The following is a 13,828-nucleotide window of genomic DNA, read 5'->3' as shown; positions in this document are numbered from 1 at the left end:
CCAATTCACTCTTCTCATACTAGGTTACAGTGGCTACCTGCTTCCAGTGTGTCAACTAGCTATTAAACACTTAAGTACTAGAGATTACACTAACCCAAAGCTAAAAAAAAAACACACCAAACAAACAAAATCCAAACAGTAAAATATTTCTTAGATCCTGATTGAAGAGCTATATCTTAAAAAAATTAAATAAATCTGTGTAGTCATAATTTTAAGCTTGCTCTCCCCATTTTTTTATGATTAATTGGTAAATTGCAAGGAATCTCACTAGATATCAGAATAAATGTCAGGTCGTTTTTATGATTTTTTTCTACTTGCTTCAGAGATGCAAAACACAATAGTTTTTACATTCAATTGGAAAAAAAAGGCTGAATGACAGACTTCCATTTCTTAGAGTTGGAGTCTGCCATTTTTTTTTCACCTACATTACATTTGACTCATTAAAAAAATCACATGTATTGGAGAAAGAAACTAATTGGGATCACTGAACTGAATTAAAAAAACAAAAACTAATCAGACACATCATCGTTATCATTAACTAACCTCAGTGAAGAAATCCATCTGTTGAAGCTTTGGATGTCTATTAATAAAGAGTTTCACAAATTCATTTGGACATGCATTTGAGCAGAGTAAGGAACTGAAGTTACAGCAAATGAAAATACTCAGAAATGAAATTATGTGACCCCATACTCTAAAGCCAAAGTCCATACTTGAGGCCTCTTTGGTACTGGAGTCTGTGTCTGCCACCTCCCACTGTTGGCTAAGTAGCAGAAAAATGATACTGCCCATCTCTGGAGGAAGAACTATCTTAATTAAATTGCGTGTTACTACACCAGGATTAAAAGAGCTAGTCTAACAAACATGAAATCTTCTAATATGGAGTGCTAAAGATTTCCTTCACATTGGGTAGTCCTTAATTGCAAGTGCACATAGACAAATGCATCACAGAAATCTGCAAGAGCCTCATCCTCAACAGGGCAAGTAACCTAATGCATGAAAGTGATGGGGAAATGAGGACAGCAAAGCATCTCTTGGCAAGTAACAGCAACAAGTGCTTTCTGGTCATTACCCTTCTTCCCTATGAACATCTGCCACACACAGCAGGGATTATTCATGGTCATGAGGCTCCACAGATGACAGAAAACAACCCAGTGAAATTTGGTACTCAACTTTAAAGCAAAACCAAAAACTAAAAAACCCCTCCAAGCTTTAAAGTGACAGGATAGGTGTCTGCAAGCTTGAAATTTTTATGTTATTTCCAAGGATAATGGTTACTGTCTCAGAGATTTTCTTCTCCATTAGTGCTGCTGGTTGTCATTCTGGAGGAACAGTTGGTGAAAAGAAGGCCTTAATTTACTCTAGCTTCTCCAGGTGAAAACAGGGAGCAACTGCTCCAAGGTTTCATTTGATTTGAGTGAGGTAAAAACTGATCCCCTACTCTGTCTCTCAACAAACTTTACCTGGGAAGGAGAAGCAACTAATCATCCAGGTAGAACATACCCTGCCACTTCAAGCCTATGACTTTCATTTTCAAGGTAATGGAGCACACATGCTTGCTGGAGAAATCCAGTGCCTTACTAATTTTCTTTGTATTCAACTGGATTACAGTGTTGTTACACAATGTATACTAAGACCCTAGTAGATGTCTGGACTGTATACATATATCCCATCATTTCCAAAACAAAGACTTCTTTTATAAGCTGAGGTATTACCTGAAGTGTGCAGAAAGGTAATTAATACTTGACTGGACATCTTGCATTATCTCCTATTCATTCTGCTATGACCTGTTGCTTTCTACAGTCCTTCAGAAGTGTCGTTTTATAAGACTTTGAAATGCCTCTTCCCACCTCTCTAACTGCTACCAGCCCCTGACCTGTCCTTGTCAACTGTCTGTTTTGTTTACTTGAAGGAGAATTACAATTTCCATATTGGTCAGTAACAGGAAAAAAGTTGCTTTAGGACTTAGGCCAGCTGGAAGTAATTATTTACACAAATTCTCTACTTAAAAGTCTTACCAATATTCAAATAATACATTTTATATGTAAAAATCAGCATCTTACAGCTGTAAAGAAGCTAGTGCCTTTTGTGCAAGGTAGTCTGCCAGCATTAGCTGTTTGGTGTGGACTTTGCAAAAATGAACAACAGTTGAGCGTACTAAAGACTGTATTGTGTATTTATTGCATATTTCAGGGGGCACAGAGAGTCACTCTAATCAACCACTCCAACTTCTGTTAAAGTTCTGAAAAACCCATTTCACTGTGACTTTTTTTCCTCTTCACAGTGCAATCTTGATATTCAGTATTCTACTGTTAAAAAGAAAGAAATCTTGGGTAAATCTGAACATAAGTAAAAATTACACAGACAGTGTACTTGGACCTTCTTGCTTCAAATCAGCTTTGAAGAAACCATCTTGACAGCTATGCAGCAATGTCTCTAATTTTGTAAACTGTTCTGATTTTGTTTTTTCCCCCTAAGGCAGACTTTATACAGCAATAGATGCTTTTTAATAACTTACAGTGAACATCGAAGACAACTGGTTCAGACTGCATTGTTTTCTGGCCAGATGGTCCATAGTATGTTACAACACAAGAAAACTTGGCATTTGCATCATCCTTTGTTGGCATGTACTGAAGAGATGATGTCATGGTGAAGAGTCCAGTTGATCTGTTCACAAACTTTTGCAAATTTATGACCACAACTGAAAAGGAAATACTGTTTCAGTGTCACACAGACAGAATTTGCAACTTTTTTCCTACATTTTGTTGCCTGCTGTATTAGTTATCAGGCTGCAAACATACAAGCAACATGACAAATTACACAAAAGACTGCACAGTTTTCCTCTAGTATAGCCACTGGCGTATACCAGGATCATTTTATCAACAACATAATCCTAACATACTACATAGTTTAAATCAAATCAAACCAAAATACTAATTCCAAATTGGTGGGTTTTCAATACAAATCTCAGCTTAATTTGTAAGACAGAAAGAAGGCTTCAAAAGTGCTGGCAAAAATATTTTTTAAGATCACATTTATAACTTCATTTTGTAAGCCTTCTCTATTTTATGGAAGGTAAAATATTGTGGTCTGATTAGCCTGTCAAAAATAAAAGTTGAAAGGGGGAGGGGGAAATGTTCTTCCTAAATATCCTGTAAAATAAATACCTGTATAAGGAGACAATGATCTAAACACATTGTCCAAACCACAATCTTGGAGAGATGTGAAATTGAGACTGTTAACACCTTGTAAGAAGCTGGTAATTAGATACTAACTTAAGTTAGTAGTAGGTTTCTACTGACTGCATAGGCTCAAGAAGAGCTTTGCAATAGCAGTAACAAAGGCAACCCTCCTCCCCATGATGTGGTTTTAAAGCTGGTGCTGAGAGAGAGAGATTATATGGCACAGCTTGGGTGCTCTGAAAGGCCTAGAAGTTTCCCTCCAGTTTCATCTTTCCATATAAGTAGTTTTCCTCAAAGGAATATGCATTAGACTAAAGTAGAACAACTCTTATAAACACAGTTCTTCAACCATGCACCTCTCTGTGGGTTCAGGGACATTGGCCATTACTGAAACGTACCTTCTTCCACAGGCTGCAAAACTCTCCCGTTTCTGTACCATGTAACATTGCCTTCAGGATAACTATCTCTTGCAACACACTCCCCAAGCTGCAAAACAGATAGGGATTAGTTGGTTTTTCTCCACTATGTTTTAATATAATTCTCTTTTCACTTATGCCGCTTTGGGTAAAAATTTCTAGAAAGTTCAAATGTTTAGCCCGAGCCTTTTTATTTTTATTTATTTTTAAAATAGGACAAACCCCATCAGTGAGGCTTAGGTATAATTTAGAAGAGGGTTTGGTGCTGGGTCTAAGAACAGGATGGCCCATCACATCACCTCTCTCCATCCTGACTGTTAAGGGACTTCAGGCAGCCATCAGGTATATAACTTTGAGGGAAAACGCTGCTCTTACCGTTTGTAGCTTCTCTGTTTCTAAGAAGTCTGCTTGATGTAAGATTTCCGGTTGAGAGGGTTGTTCTAAAACATAAATAGGATAAAAGTACTAGTGAAGGCAGCACAAATAGCTGTTTGAAAAACAAAAAGTTACTGAAAGATACATGGACTTTGAGATTAAATAGAACAATCTGGCCTGCTGCAGTCTTGCTGACACTTTGCCATTAAAAGAAGAAAAAGTGAGATACTTCTACCTCAATATTAGCAAATGGATTGAAAAGGAAAAACCTTAAAATTTGTCATACCTTCCATAATGAATTCCATGCATTCTGACAATATATATTTTAAACAGGCAGACTAGTTCAGCACCTGGGAGGAAAGAACCTGATCTATCTGATTTATATGATACACCTGCTGGAGAAGGAACCAGTGGTACAGAAACTACAGCAACAGAAAAGCAACTTGGCTGTGGATATTACTGTAGCTGAGCTGTCACATTATAAAGGAACAAAATCAATCTAATCATTCTTATAATGTTTATTTTTCCTAACTGGGATTGTTACATTTAAGAAATTAAGATGACAGAGATAAGTGTAATTACTTTAACTGATTCCGAGTTAGCTATGACTGTCTTAAAAAAAAATAAACTTTTTCTTCAGTGCCAGTATGTCTTCTTATTTACTTTTATTATGGTAGATGGACCTCTTAGCTTGCCAAAGTGGAGGATCTATCAGTGTTTCCATCATAAAAAAATACTTTCTAGAGACTATATAACTTGCCTGTTAAAACAGTTTGGCCTGAAGCCTGGAATGCAAATTTTTATCTCCAAAAGAGACAGTTTTCCCCACAATTTTAAAAGAAGAGGGGTACAGTGAGGGGAAAGAAAATAATGTTTATACAGTCAAAGAAAGCCTCTACACCCTAGCTATACTGCTTACATAAGCATACACATTATATACTTTCACAGACTGAAACATCCTTAACCATGCCAACTTACAGAACCTTTATCCCAAATCAAGCTCCCTATGAAATAATGTATGTATGTCAGTAATCCCAGCCCAAAGTGAACTTCACACCAGCTTGCCAAAATCTCCACACACTGATAAAGTTGCTGAAGTGCTGTCGCAAAGATAGCAAGCCTACAGGTTTCCACAATAATCCATTGGCTCTGTGTGTGCGCGTGTGTTTGTGTGCACACAAAGGCACATCCTACGCTTCAAAGACTACACCAGGATAGAATAAGAACAGCTCAAAAGGCAGATGAAAGGCAATAATATCAGCTATTCATTTGACATTTTCAAACAACTTTTCTTGTGGCAAAAACCAAAAACAAACAAAAGAAAGCTAGACACCAAATCCATCAAACAACATTTCTTCAAAGGGCTAATGAAGACTATTATGTGTGTGTTTATTTCTCTGTCGTTAGTTTTAAAGGAAAAAGGTTAACCTATTTTCTGTAAGAACCTGTCAAAGACAAAACATTTTCATGTCAATTGAAGCAAATGAGGTTTTACAAAACCATTAACAGGCCTTCCTGTTCAGATTTTTGGGTCCCAGAACTGGCACAGTCAGCTGCCTGTCACAGCCACCAGCTGATCAAACCACAAACCACACCACCTTCCCCCACCTCGCCTTTGCTTAATTTCATCTCTCATCTCCCCCAGGACTGTTTGAGAAGACCTACTCTGTGCTTTGGATCTCCCCACGATGCTCATACCGAGGGAAGCAGAGCACCTCCTGCTCCATGGGCCTTGGGTGGCTCTCCCTATTTTGGATGCTCTGGTAACCAAGGAGGTGCTCCGGTTGAGAGGTCACCACCTGCTCTCTCAGAGCAGCCTCTGAAAGGAAATGCCTGCTGCCAGATCACCACAGCACATGCACCAAGATAAAAAAGACTTACTTGGCATTTACTAGCTCAGCATCTGCAGTGAGATGAAATTTTAAACTTGGCAGGAACAGAGCCCACTTTGGTGGGTTTGCAACTTCAGCACACTGCTTATCTCTCGGCTTAAGGGCTTGCCTGAGTACTTTGTGACTCTATATAGGCCCTATAATAGCAAGGAAAAGAGCTCAGTGCCTGCAAAAGCCAAGCAGCCATACAGCAGCTCATGTCCGCTGGGTTGCTCTGCTTTGGAAATTGGCCATTTAACTCCAGAAAAAAAGATGCTGACAGAATCCATCTGGAAAGCTGGTAGAGCTTGTTTGAGTAGTCCAGTGAATGAGACTAGCAGGTGGTACCTGTGCAATGAGCCATTTGAGCTGTTCTGAGTTAATCAGGTAGCACAGCTGAGGACGTGACAAGCTCCGGTGAAACCCAGCTTTAGTCACAACTTCTGGGATACAGCTGAGTTTCAGGTACACAAGACTTTTGGTTGATGAGGGTTTGCAGTGCTGCAGCCTAGCTCAGTATCTGTGATTCAAGGAGTTAGAAACTCCACTGCTTAAACAAATGAAGCTTGCAGGCTATTCTTAACTCTTTTCTAATTAGAACAAGCAATCACTAACAAAAAATGAAACCCCAACAACCAAACTCAAGGAAGTTGAATGCAAATAAATGTTAAAAGTACCCTAAATAAAGTTGTGAACTCAAAATGAAAAACTGCAAAGGTAATTTTTTCTTGCAGTGCTAAGTCGGCCATACTACATGTGTGACATCCTCTATTCTCATCTTCCTCAGTAAAGAGCAGCTTTCTCTATTAGTATTAATGCACACAATAAAACATACAAGCTGTGCTCCACGGCCGAGTTAGCATTGTGTTAATATTTAGTACAGTACACAGTAATTCAAGCAGTTAGCATTTCATTCCACCATATACCACTGTCTCATCTAAATATTTACTGCTGTGCAACAAGTAAACATGATAATTCTTTATCATTTCCTCTGAAGCGCCGAGTTTACTATGCGTGCTCTGAGCACGCTCCTCCCTGTTGTCATTAATTTGATTGTTCCTGCAGTCAAATTGCAAGTGAAACGAGGGAAAGGAATTACTGTTGACTCCAAATCTAGCTTCAAACTCATTTATGCCACTGACAAACTTCTGCCTAGACACCACCAATGACTCCCTGACACCTTCTCCCTGAGAGGAGTAAAGGTGCCCTTCCCAAACAGGAATTCATGTTTTTCAAGCAAAGTGTGATCTGTTTGAAATTGCCCATCCCTGCAAGCAATGCATTCTCACAACAGAAACTTACTTTGACTGTGTCAATCTACACCTGAAGAGCAACGAAAGCCTAAAAAAGCCATATAAAAAGAGGCAGCTGAGCAAGATATCCACTGCAGTCACAGGGCAGCGTTTACAAACGCTAACCTTAGCCTCAGCAGACCTGTGCCCCTAAAAAGAAGTAAAGGACACCTCCGCAAGCCGAGTCAGGGTTTGAAGGATTACATGTCTGCTCTGGACCAGCACCAGGAAGAGGCCAGGTTTGTCCATGCTCTTGTGCAGAGCCGGACTGCACCTCAGAGCACTCAGGGTTTCGCCCTGCTGATCAGCCTTGCCATCAGTTTGTAGCGATATCGAACACTCAGAAACTTTGCTGTGCTCTAAAACAGAACTGCAGACTGATCTTCCTCTGGACAGCTCAGCAGGGGACAAAACCAGCATTTGGGGCTAACAACTCATTTTTTAGCCTCTTGCTTGCTCACTCATAGTTCATACTGTTGCATACTAGCTCCTTGGAGCTGGTTTAAACCTCTCCACTGATCTAATCCTGCAGACCGCACACAGTTAATGCTTCCCTCCTGCAGAAAAATTCGCTCAAAGAACAAATGGAAAATAATCAGTGCTAATTTTACATTTTTCATTTCCAAGGCCAAATGACATCACATAAGTGAGTCATTATCAAAGCCTAAAATTCTCTTTGAGCCAGCACTTATCATGAATAAACTGCAAGCGCAGGCAGTCCTGTTACGTAAATGCCACCAGTAGATTACATTTTTGAAAGCTGCAGAAATTTGCTAGTCTTAGTAATTTACTCAGCCAAACTTACTTTCTTGGCTTTAATCTTTCCCTTAAACAAAAGTTTCCGTAATTTATGATTCAGATGCTGATGAATGTTAACAGTAATAACAACTAGATTTACTTACTGAAGACTTTGACTATCGTTGGCTCTTCAGAAACATCATCTTCTGTAACTAGCATACATACAAATCTCTTTTCATCACTGATTCTTGCATTCTTGATGGATAATGTATAGTTTTCTGAAAGACTCAACCTGTCTTTGTAGTCTGGTACGTCATCATACTGTACATTTTTTTTTGTTGACGATCTGAAGGCAATAAATACTGGAGATCCATTTGGCATTTCCTATAATAAAAGGATAAACACCTCTATTTTGCATAAACACTCATTTAGAAGTTCCTGAAGATCTGCAATTGGTACAAACCCATAATTTAAAAAATATGAAAACTACATCAGATTTTTTTTTTTCTTGATTAACTTCTGCAATACAAACAAGAAATTCAGTGTAATATGAGAGCTAGTTTAAGACTGCTGTGGTACACGTTGAGAATACCGTCAGCAGAAATAATTTCAATCCTTTGGCTCAATCTCAGCACAGCATAGGGCTTTCTCTGATGAAAGCTGGTGGTTCTGGCACCACCTGCCTCTGTCTGTATGAAAAAGTATTTGAAACAGAAGCATTTGTGAGCTAGGCTCAAAAGCTTCATTTTCCTTTTTTTCATGATTGTTTTACATATTCATATTGTTTGTCTGGGATATTCAGACTTCATTCCAAATGCAGGATTTAATCAGGCATAACTGCCTATTTTATTCTAAATTAGGTTTTAGCTTTTTTTTTTTCCTCTGTGTTTTTAAAGGACGTGAGAGCTTGTGGCATGGGAATATACGTAGCATCAAATATTGTTATTTATGTATCTCAGGATAATCTGCAAAATATCATTTTCTAGACATCCTCCTTATATTAATCTATATGCAGTTGCCATTTTAAGAAGGAATACAGAGTTGACAGCCTTGCACAAACCTACTGCATCAAAAATTTATTTTTATGAGAGACAAAGTTACAGGCTGAGTTCTGCAGGATTTCATTCCCCCCTCCCTACACACACACACAGAGCAGGGACAGACACTGTCTGCCTTTAAATAAAGTGAGGTGAAAGGCTGACTCCAGCTTTATGTTCAGTATTGTGCTAGGGGCTGGAAGAAGTTTTCATTCCCTTTTATCCCTTGCACCTTGCGGCACTGATGTGAGTAGTGTTCCCAGCACAATACCTCAGCTTGACTGCAGAGCTCACAAAAGCATGACGATGCTGTGACAAGAGATGAGTGGTGTCAGAGCCAGGCAGGGAGCAGGACGCAACTGCTAACGTGAAGTTTAAATTCACTCATAGTTTTTTTTCCCCTCTCCCACTTTTAACTCTCGGATTACTCTAGATGTCTGTCACACAGGAAAAAGCATTGCCTTGACTCAGTACACACAAAGTTGGTGGTCAAGCACAAAGAAGCTCTTAACTCCGTAAACCTACAGCCAGGGCATGAGCAGGCACAGGTAGAAACTAAGGGAGCAACACCAGTTCCTGCCACAGTGCAAGTCTCTCAGTGCCCCCAGACTCCCACCAGCAACCAGAATTGCTACTCCCAAGGCAGAGTAAATGGAGTCCCTCCTTCTTCCAATGAAATAATCATCCAACCAAAAAAAAAACTAAGCCAGCCCTCTCCCTGCTAAAAATAAGTGTTGCCATGCTGGGATCTGCCCTGGGACAATGGGTATCACTTTCACTTGGTTGTGTGGGATGTGTCAACATTTCATAGCAATTGTACAGGCTTTTCTTCACATTAGGTTTCTTGTCCCTTTCCATTTAGAAGAAACTATAACATCTCCATTTGTTGCTTGGTACTTGTCCGAGATAAGCAACCCAAATGCACTGGAAAGAGATAATGCATTTCTTTTTCTCAAAATAGCCTTCTATCTTCATACAGATGGATTTCCTTCCAAGAAAAGTCAGCAGACTAAAAAGCACATTGCAAAATGTAGGCCCTGCATCTTCTGACTGCTTATGTGAAACAGTTTCGCTGTCCCTTTTAGCGTAATGTCCTCCACAGACTTCTGACTTCATTTCCCAAAACATGTTTGTGGAGCAGCAACTCTTGAGTCAACGAGGTCTGCAAAAGCTGCAAACTTCCAGGTCTGAGGGAAGGAGCCGGGAAGATTATGAAAGACCCCCAGTGGCATATTTGTCTGTGTCAAATAGGCAGACGGATGCCACTTAAAAAGAGAAAGAGAGAACTATGTAATTTTAAATCCACTGTCACAGAAAACATCACCTGTTACTGCTGGTGACATTTTGGTTTGAGCACCAGAGGAGATTTACATGAACTTTACAGAGGCAGGAAAACCAGTTGTCCCAATGTCAGTTGGAGAAGCCGAAGGGTTTTGGTATCCTGGCAGTTCCTTCCACGTATGCTTCCAGGTTTCATTTGACTTTGATATGCTTATTCTCCTTGTGGCCCTTGATACCGATAGCATATAGGAGAAGTACATCCTGTGGTGTTCCTACTGCAGGCTGACTGAGACAACCAGGAGAGCATTGACATTTTTGCCTCTGTTCTCCACACGCCTGGTGAGTAAAAACCACCCAGCAACTCTACTAAGGTCAAGTCTGTTCTCTTCTTCACTGTGAATTAAACACACTGAAGCATGAAACCATATTGAGTGACTTTTGGATCAACCAGGCCCAGTGATAACGTTTTCCCAGGGATGAAGCATGCCCTGCTTCAGGCAGCTAATTTCAAAAGTATTCAAATGTACAACGATGGCTCTGTCAAGCGAGCGAGACACCACTGGGTAACATGCCAGATCTCTAATACAGGTTGGCAGAGACCTCCTGAATAATTATTTCTTTGAACAATGAGATTAATTCCCCAAACCTCCAATCCATGCTTGGCAGAAATTATGCAGATTGGAATCTTGCAGTCTTACAAACACAGGAATGAATGTCTTTATATCTGAGGCAGAAATGCTATCGGTTGGAGTTTTGTAATCTCACACACAAAAAGTACACATCTTCTTACACCAGCTCTAACGAATATAAAGATAAGCTATACTTACATATTTCCATTTTCCAAACATAAGACCATCTGGTACTTCTAGACGACAAGGCATAGTAATAGTATCTCCATATACTGCATTTACTGTGTACAATCCCAGAGCTAGAGGAGAAACAGAAAGAGAGGAAACAATTTTAAGCATTTTCTTGAATTCCCACACGCTAGCTCATGTTTGGTTCACAGCTATTACAAAAACAGAGCCATGTCCTTTGTAAATGGGTATTTCCCAGCATGTAGGGTTTATTCCCAAACCTCTAACAAAGCAGGATTCCTGACACCAAATTCATTTATTTAAACATTATGATCTTTTCAGACCCATGTTTCCTCCTGCAGTCAGTGGGAGCCAAGTGGGTTTTCAAACAGGATTGCACTGCTCAACACATACACTATAAAAACTATCCACAGCTATTGTCCTAAACTTAAAACTTGAAAAGGAAAATCCCTAAACCTTTCTTTTCTTCATCTGGAAAACCGGCCACCTCTGCCTGGAGAGGCCAGCAGACAAGCACTATTCTGACTGCTGCACTCACTGAAAACTCAAAAAAGAAAGAAAGTGAATGTTATTTAAGTGCTAAGTTCCCTTAAACCTGGGAAACAAACCAGTCTGCACATTTAGATTTCAGAAAAGTGAAGTTAAATGCTTCTATGAATTATTTAAGAATATCTTTTTTCCGAAACCTCAGCACAATGTTATTGTGCTAATGCATACAAATTTACAGAATAAAACTGACCCACTTATTTTCATTGTCCAAAACACGTGAATTGAACAAAAACAACAGACCCTAAAGTGATGAAATGTTAAAACACAGGGAAGTTTAAAGGGGTCAATGTTACAACTTGGTGCACCTGCTAGAATGCAACTGCGCTTTGCTCCCATTTTCTGTAGTTACCCCTGCTCTCAGATGCTCGCTGCTCCTCACACTGGAGTGGGGAGGTTTTGCCTCTGGTCCTTGCCCAGTGTCACTGGCTACCTGCTCTCACCCATGTCTGTGGCTTTTGTCAGGGTCTTCTGCACAGAGACTCGAGACCTCCCCCTTTGCTCTCCCTTCATTTGCACCTAGAGCTGCAAAATCAAGGGTTTGCTGCTAAAGGAACCTTATTTAAGAGAGAACAGCCGGTGATGTAGCCAGGGCTGCAGAAACACCCAGTCCTTCTAGAGACATTCATTTTTCTGGAGATTCAGCCCTTCTTGCTGGAGCTGGAAAAACCAAACCTTTTCCCATGTGCCCCCATAGACCCGTGCCACAAATCCTTTACCTTTTCAAAACCAAGGCAGCCGCTGGGATGACCTGACAATTCTATTGAGTCCCTATGTGCACTCTATAGGTAGGTTTTCCCTAGGGAATTTTTTTTTCTTTAAACAAAATCATGTCTTTTCAAAGAGCCAGACAGACTTCAGAGCATTTCCCTCAAGTGAGGACTTCAGAGGTCACTGTTAGCGCCAGTTTGTATTTATCACTTGTATCACAGCGACAACCAGGCAGTGATTTGTGCTGTGTGGTACTGCACAAAGAAATAGTGTTCCAAAATCCTTCCTTAGAGAAGCCTACAACTTGGATGGCATCACATGGTAAGGCAGAGAGGCAGGCCAGAGCCTGATGGACTAAAGGAATGCAGGAGATAACATGCACCACTACCAGCACATATCTTAAACTTTCTTTCCTTCACAGCGCTCCTTTTCGACTAAACAACTGCTGATCTTCTGATTCTGTTACATAATTAGTCACAAACAAGACTTTAGGTACATTGTTCACACTATAAGGACTGAATGCTCTAATTTGCTGTACGGTTTACCAAGACCAGCTGTTTTCTAAATGACATCAGTAGTCACTCCACTAGATGGTGCTGAGGAAGTGCAATCTCTAAAAATGAAACACAAATTTTTTGGAAGAAATCACCTAACTTCAATTTTATGGAAATAGGACCAATGTTTTATGAAATCAAACTATAAATGGAAGTAAAATTCAAATCTGGAACAAATTTTCCCTTGTCCCTCTCTTGCACTCATCATCTTTCTGCTCTCCAGGAGAGGGACAACACAACTTTGACTTTGCAAGTTGAATCCCAACTTTCATTTCTGCTAGAGCTAGAGAAAAACAGTCCTTTTTGGTTCTTCTCTCCCCTGGGTGCAAAATGACAAGAAACTTGCAAATATATATTCAATTAGTAAACTGGTCAATATACGTTCAAATTTCAGTCAAGTGTCATTCAGTAATTTGAAATTCTGTGACGGTATTTTACAACATGTGGAAAAACAGACACTGCTCCTCCTGCTAGGAGACATTACCTTTCATTAGGGGAAAACAAAATGACCCTGTAGGATCTGTAATGTTCTCTCCTAGACACCCATTTAACTCCTGCAAGTTGCTAAGGTAACAAGTATACTCTACCAAAGACTTGACAAACAGTCTCACAAGTGTGAATGAAACTGTTTCTGGAAAGGATTTACATTTATAGGATTCAGAGCAGGTAATTAATGATAAATAATAATAGCCTGATAAAGAGCAAGACTAGTCTCTGATTTTAGAACTCTCACCTGAAAGGCATTCCTTAAGATGGACAACTCCCTCTAAAAATCATGCTTGCCATAAATTCTGCCTAAACTAAAATCATAGTTTTCTAGGAATTTGTTAACACAGAGCCAGAAAGACACAAGTTTTACTTTAAATACAGATAAATGATCCTTACAAGAATACAAGAGGTCCTGCTGTAAAATTTTCTCCTCTTAATTCTGTAGCGACAAATCTAGGACACTTTAGGGAGCGCAAATTAGCTGAATTACTGCAAACTTTCACTGTAGGAATGGCAGTAAT

At 39.7% G+C, this 13,828-nt stretch overlaps 1 protein-coding gene across 1 annotated transcript in view; it reads right to left on the bottom strand.

Moving 5' to 3' along the window:
• Window positions 1–11,142, bottom strand: part of ALCAM (activated leukocyte cell adhesion molecule) — a 36,521-nt gene extending 25,379 nt beyond the window's left edge. Inside the window, exons 1-5 of the mRNA XM_010177763.1 lie at window positions 11,017–11,142; window positions 8,036–8,255; window positions 3,971–4,035; window positions 3,578–3,665; window positions 2,516–2,698 (exon numbers count right to left, since the gene is read on the bottom strand). Of these exons, the coding sequence (XP_010176065.1) occupies window positions 2,516–2,698; window positions 3,578–3,665; window positions 3,971–4,035; window positions 8,036–8,255; window positions 11,017–11,070 (610 nt within the window). The 5' untranslated portion in view covers window positions 11,071–11,142. The remainder of the gene's footprint in view (window positions 1–2,515; window positions 2,699–3,577; window positions 3,666–3,970; window positions 4,036–8,035; window positions 8,256–11,016) is intronic.
• Window positions 11,143–13,828: the final 2,686 nt, after the last annotated feature.

This window comes from Antrostomus carolinensis, unplaced genomic scaffold, assembly GCF_000700745.2.
Source record: "Antrostomus carolinensis isolate BGI_N321 unplaced genomic scaffold, ASM70074v2 scaffold3971, whole genome shotgun sequence".
Lineage (NCBI taxonomy): Eukaryota > Metazoa > Chordata > Aves > Caprimulgiformes > Caprimulgidae > Antrostomus > Antrostomus carolinensis.
Note: the sequence above shows the minus strand (reverse complement) of the source record. Positions and strands in the feature narration are given on the sequence as shown.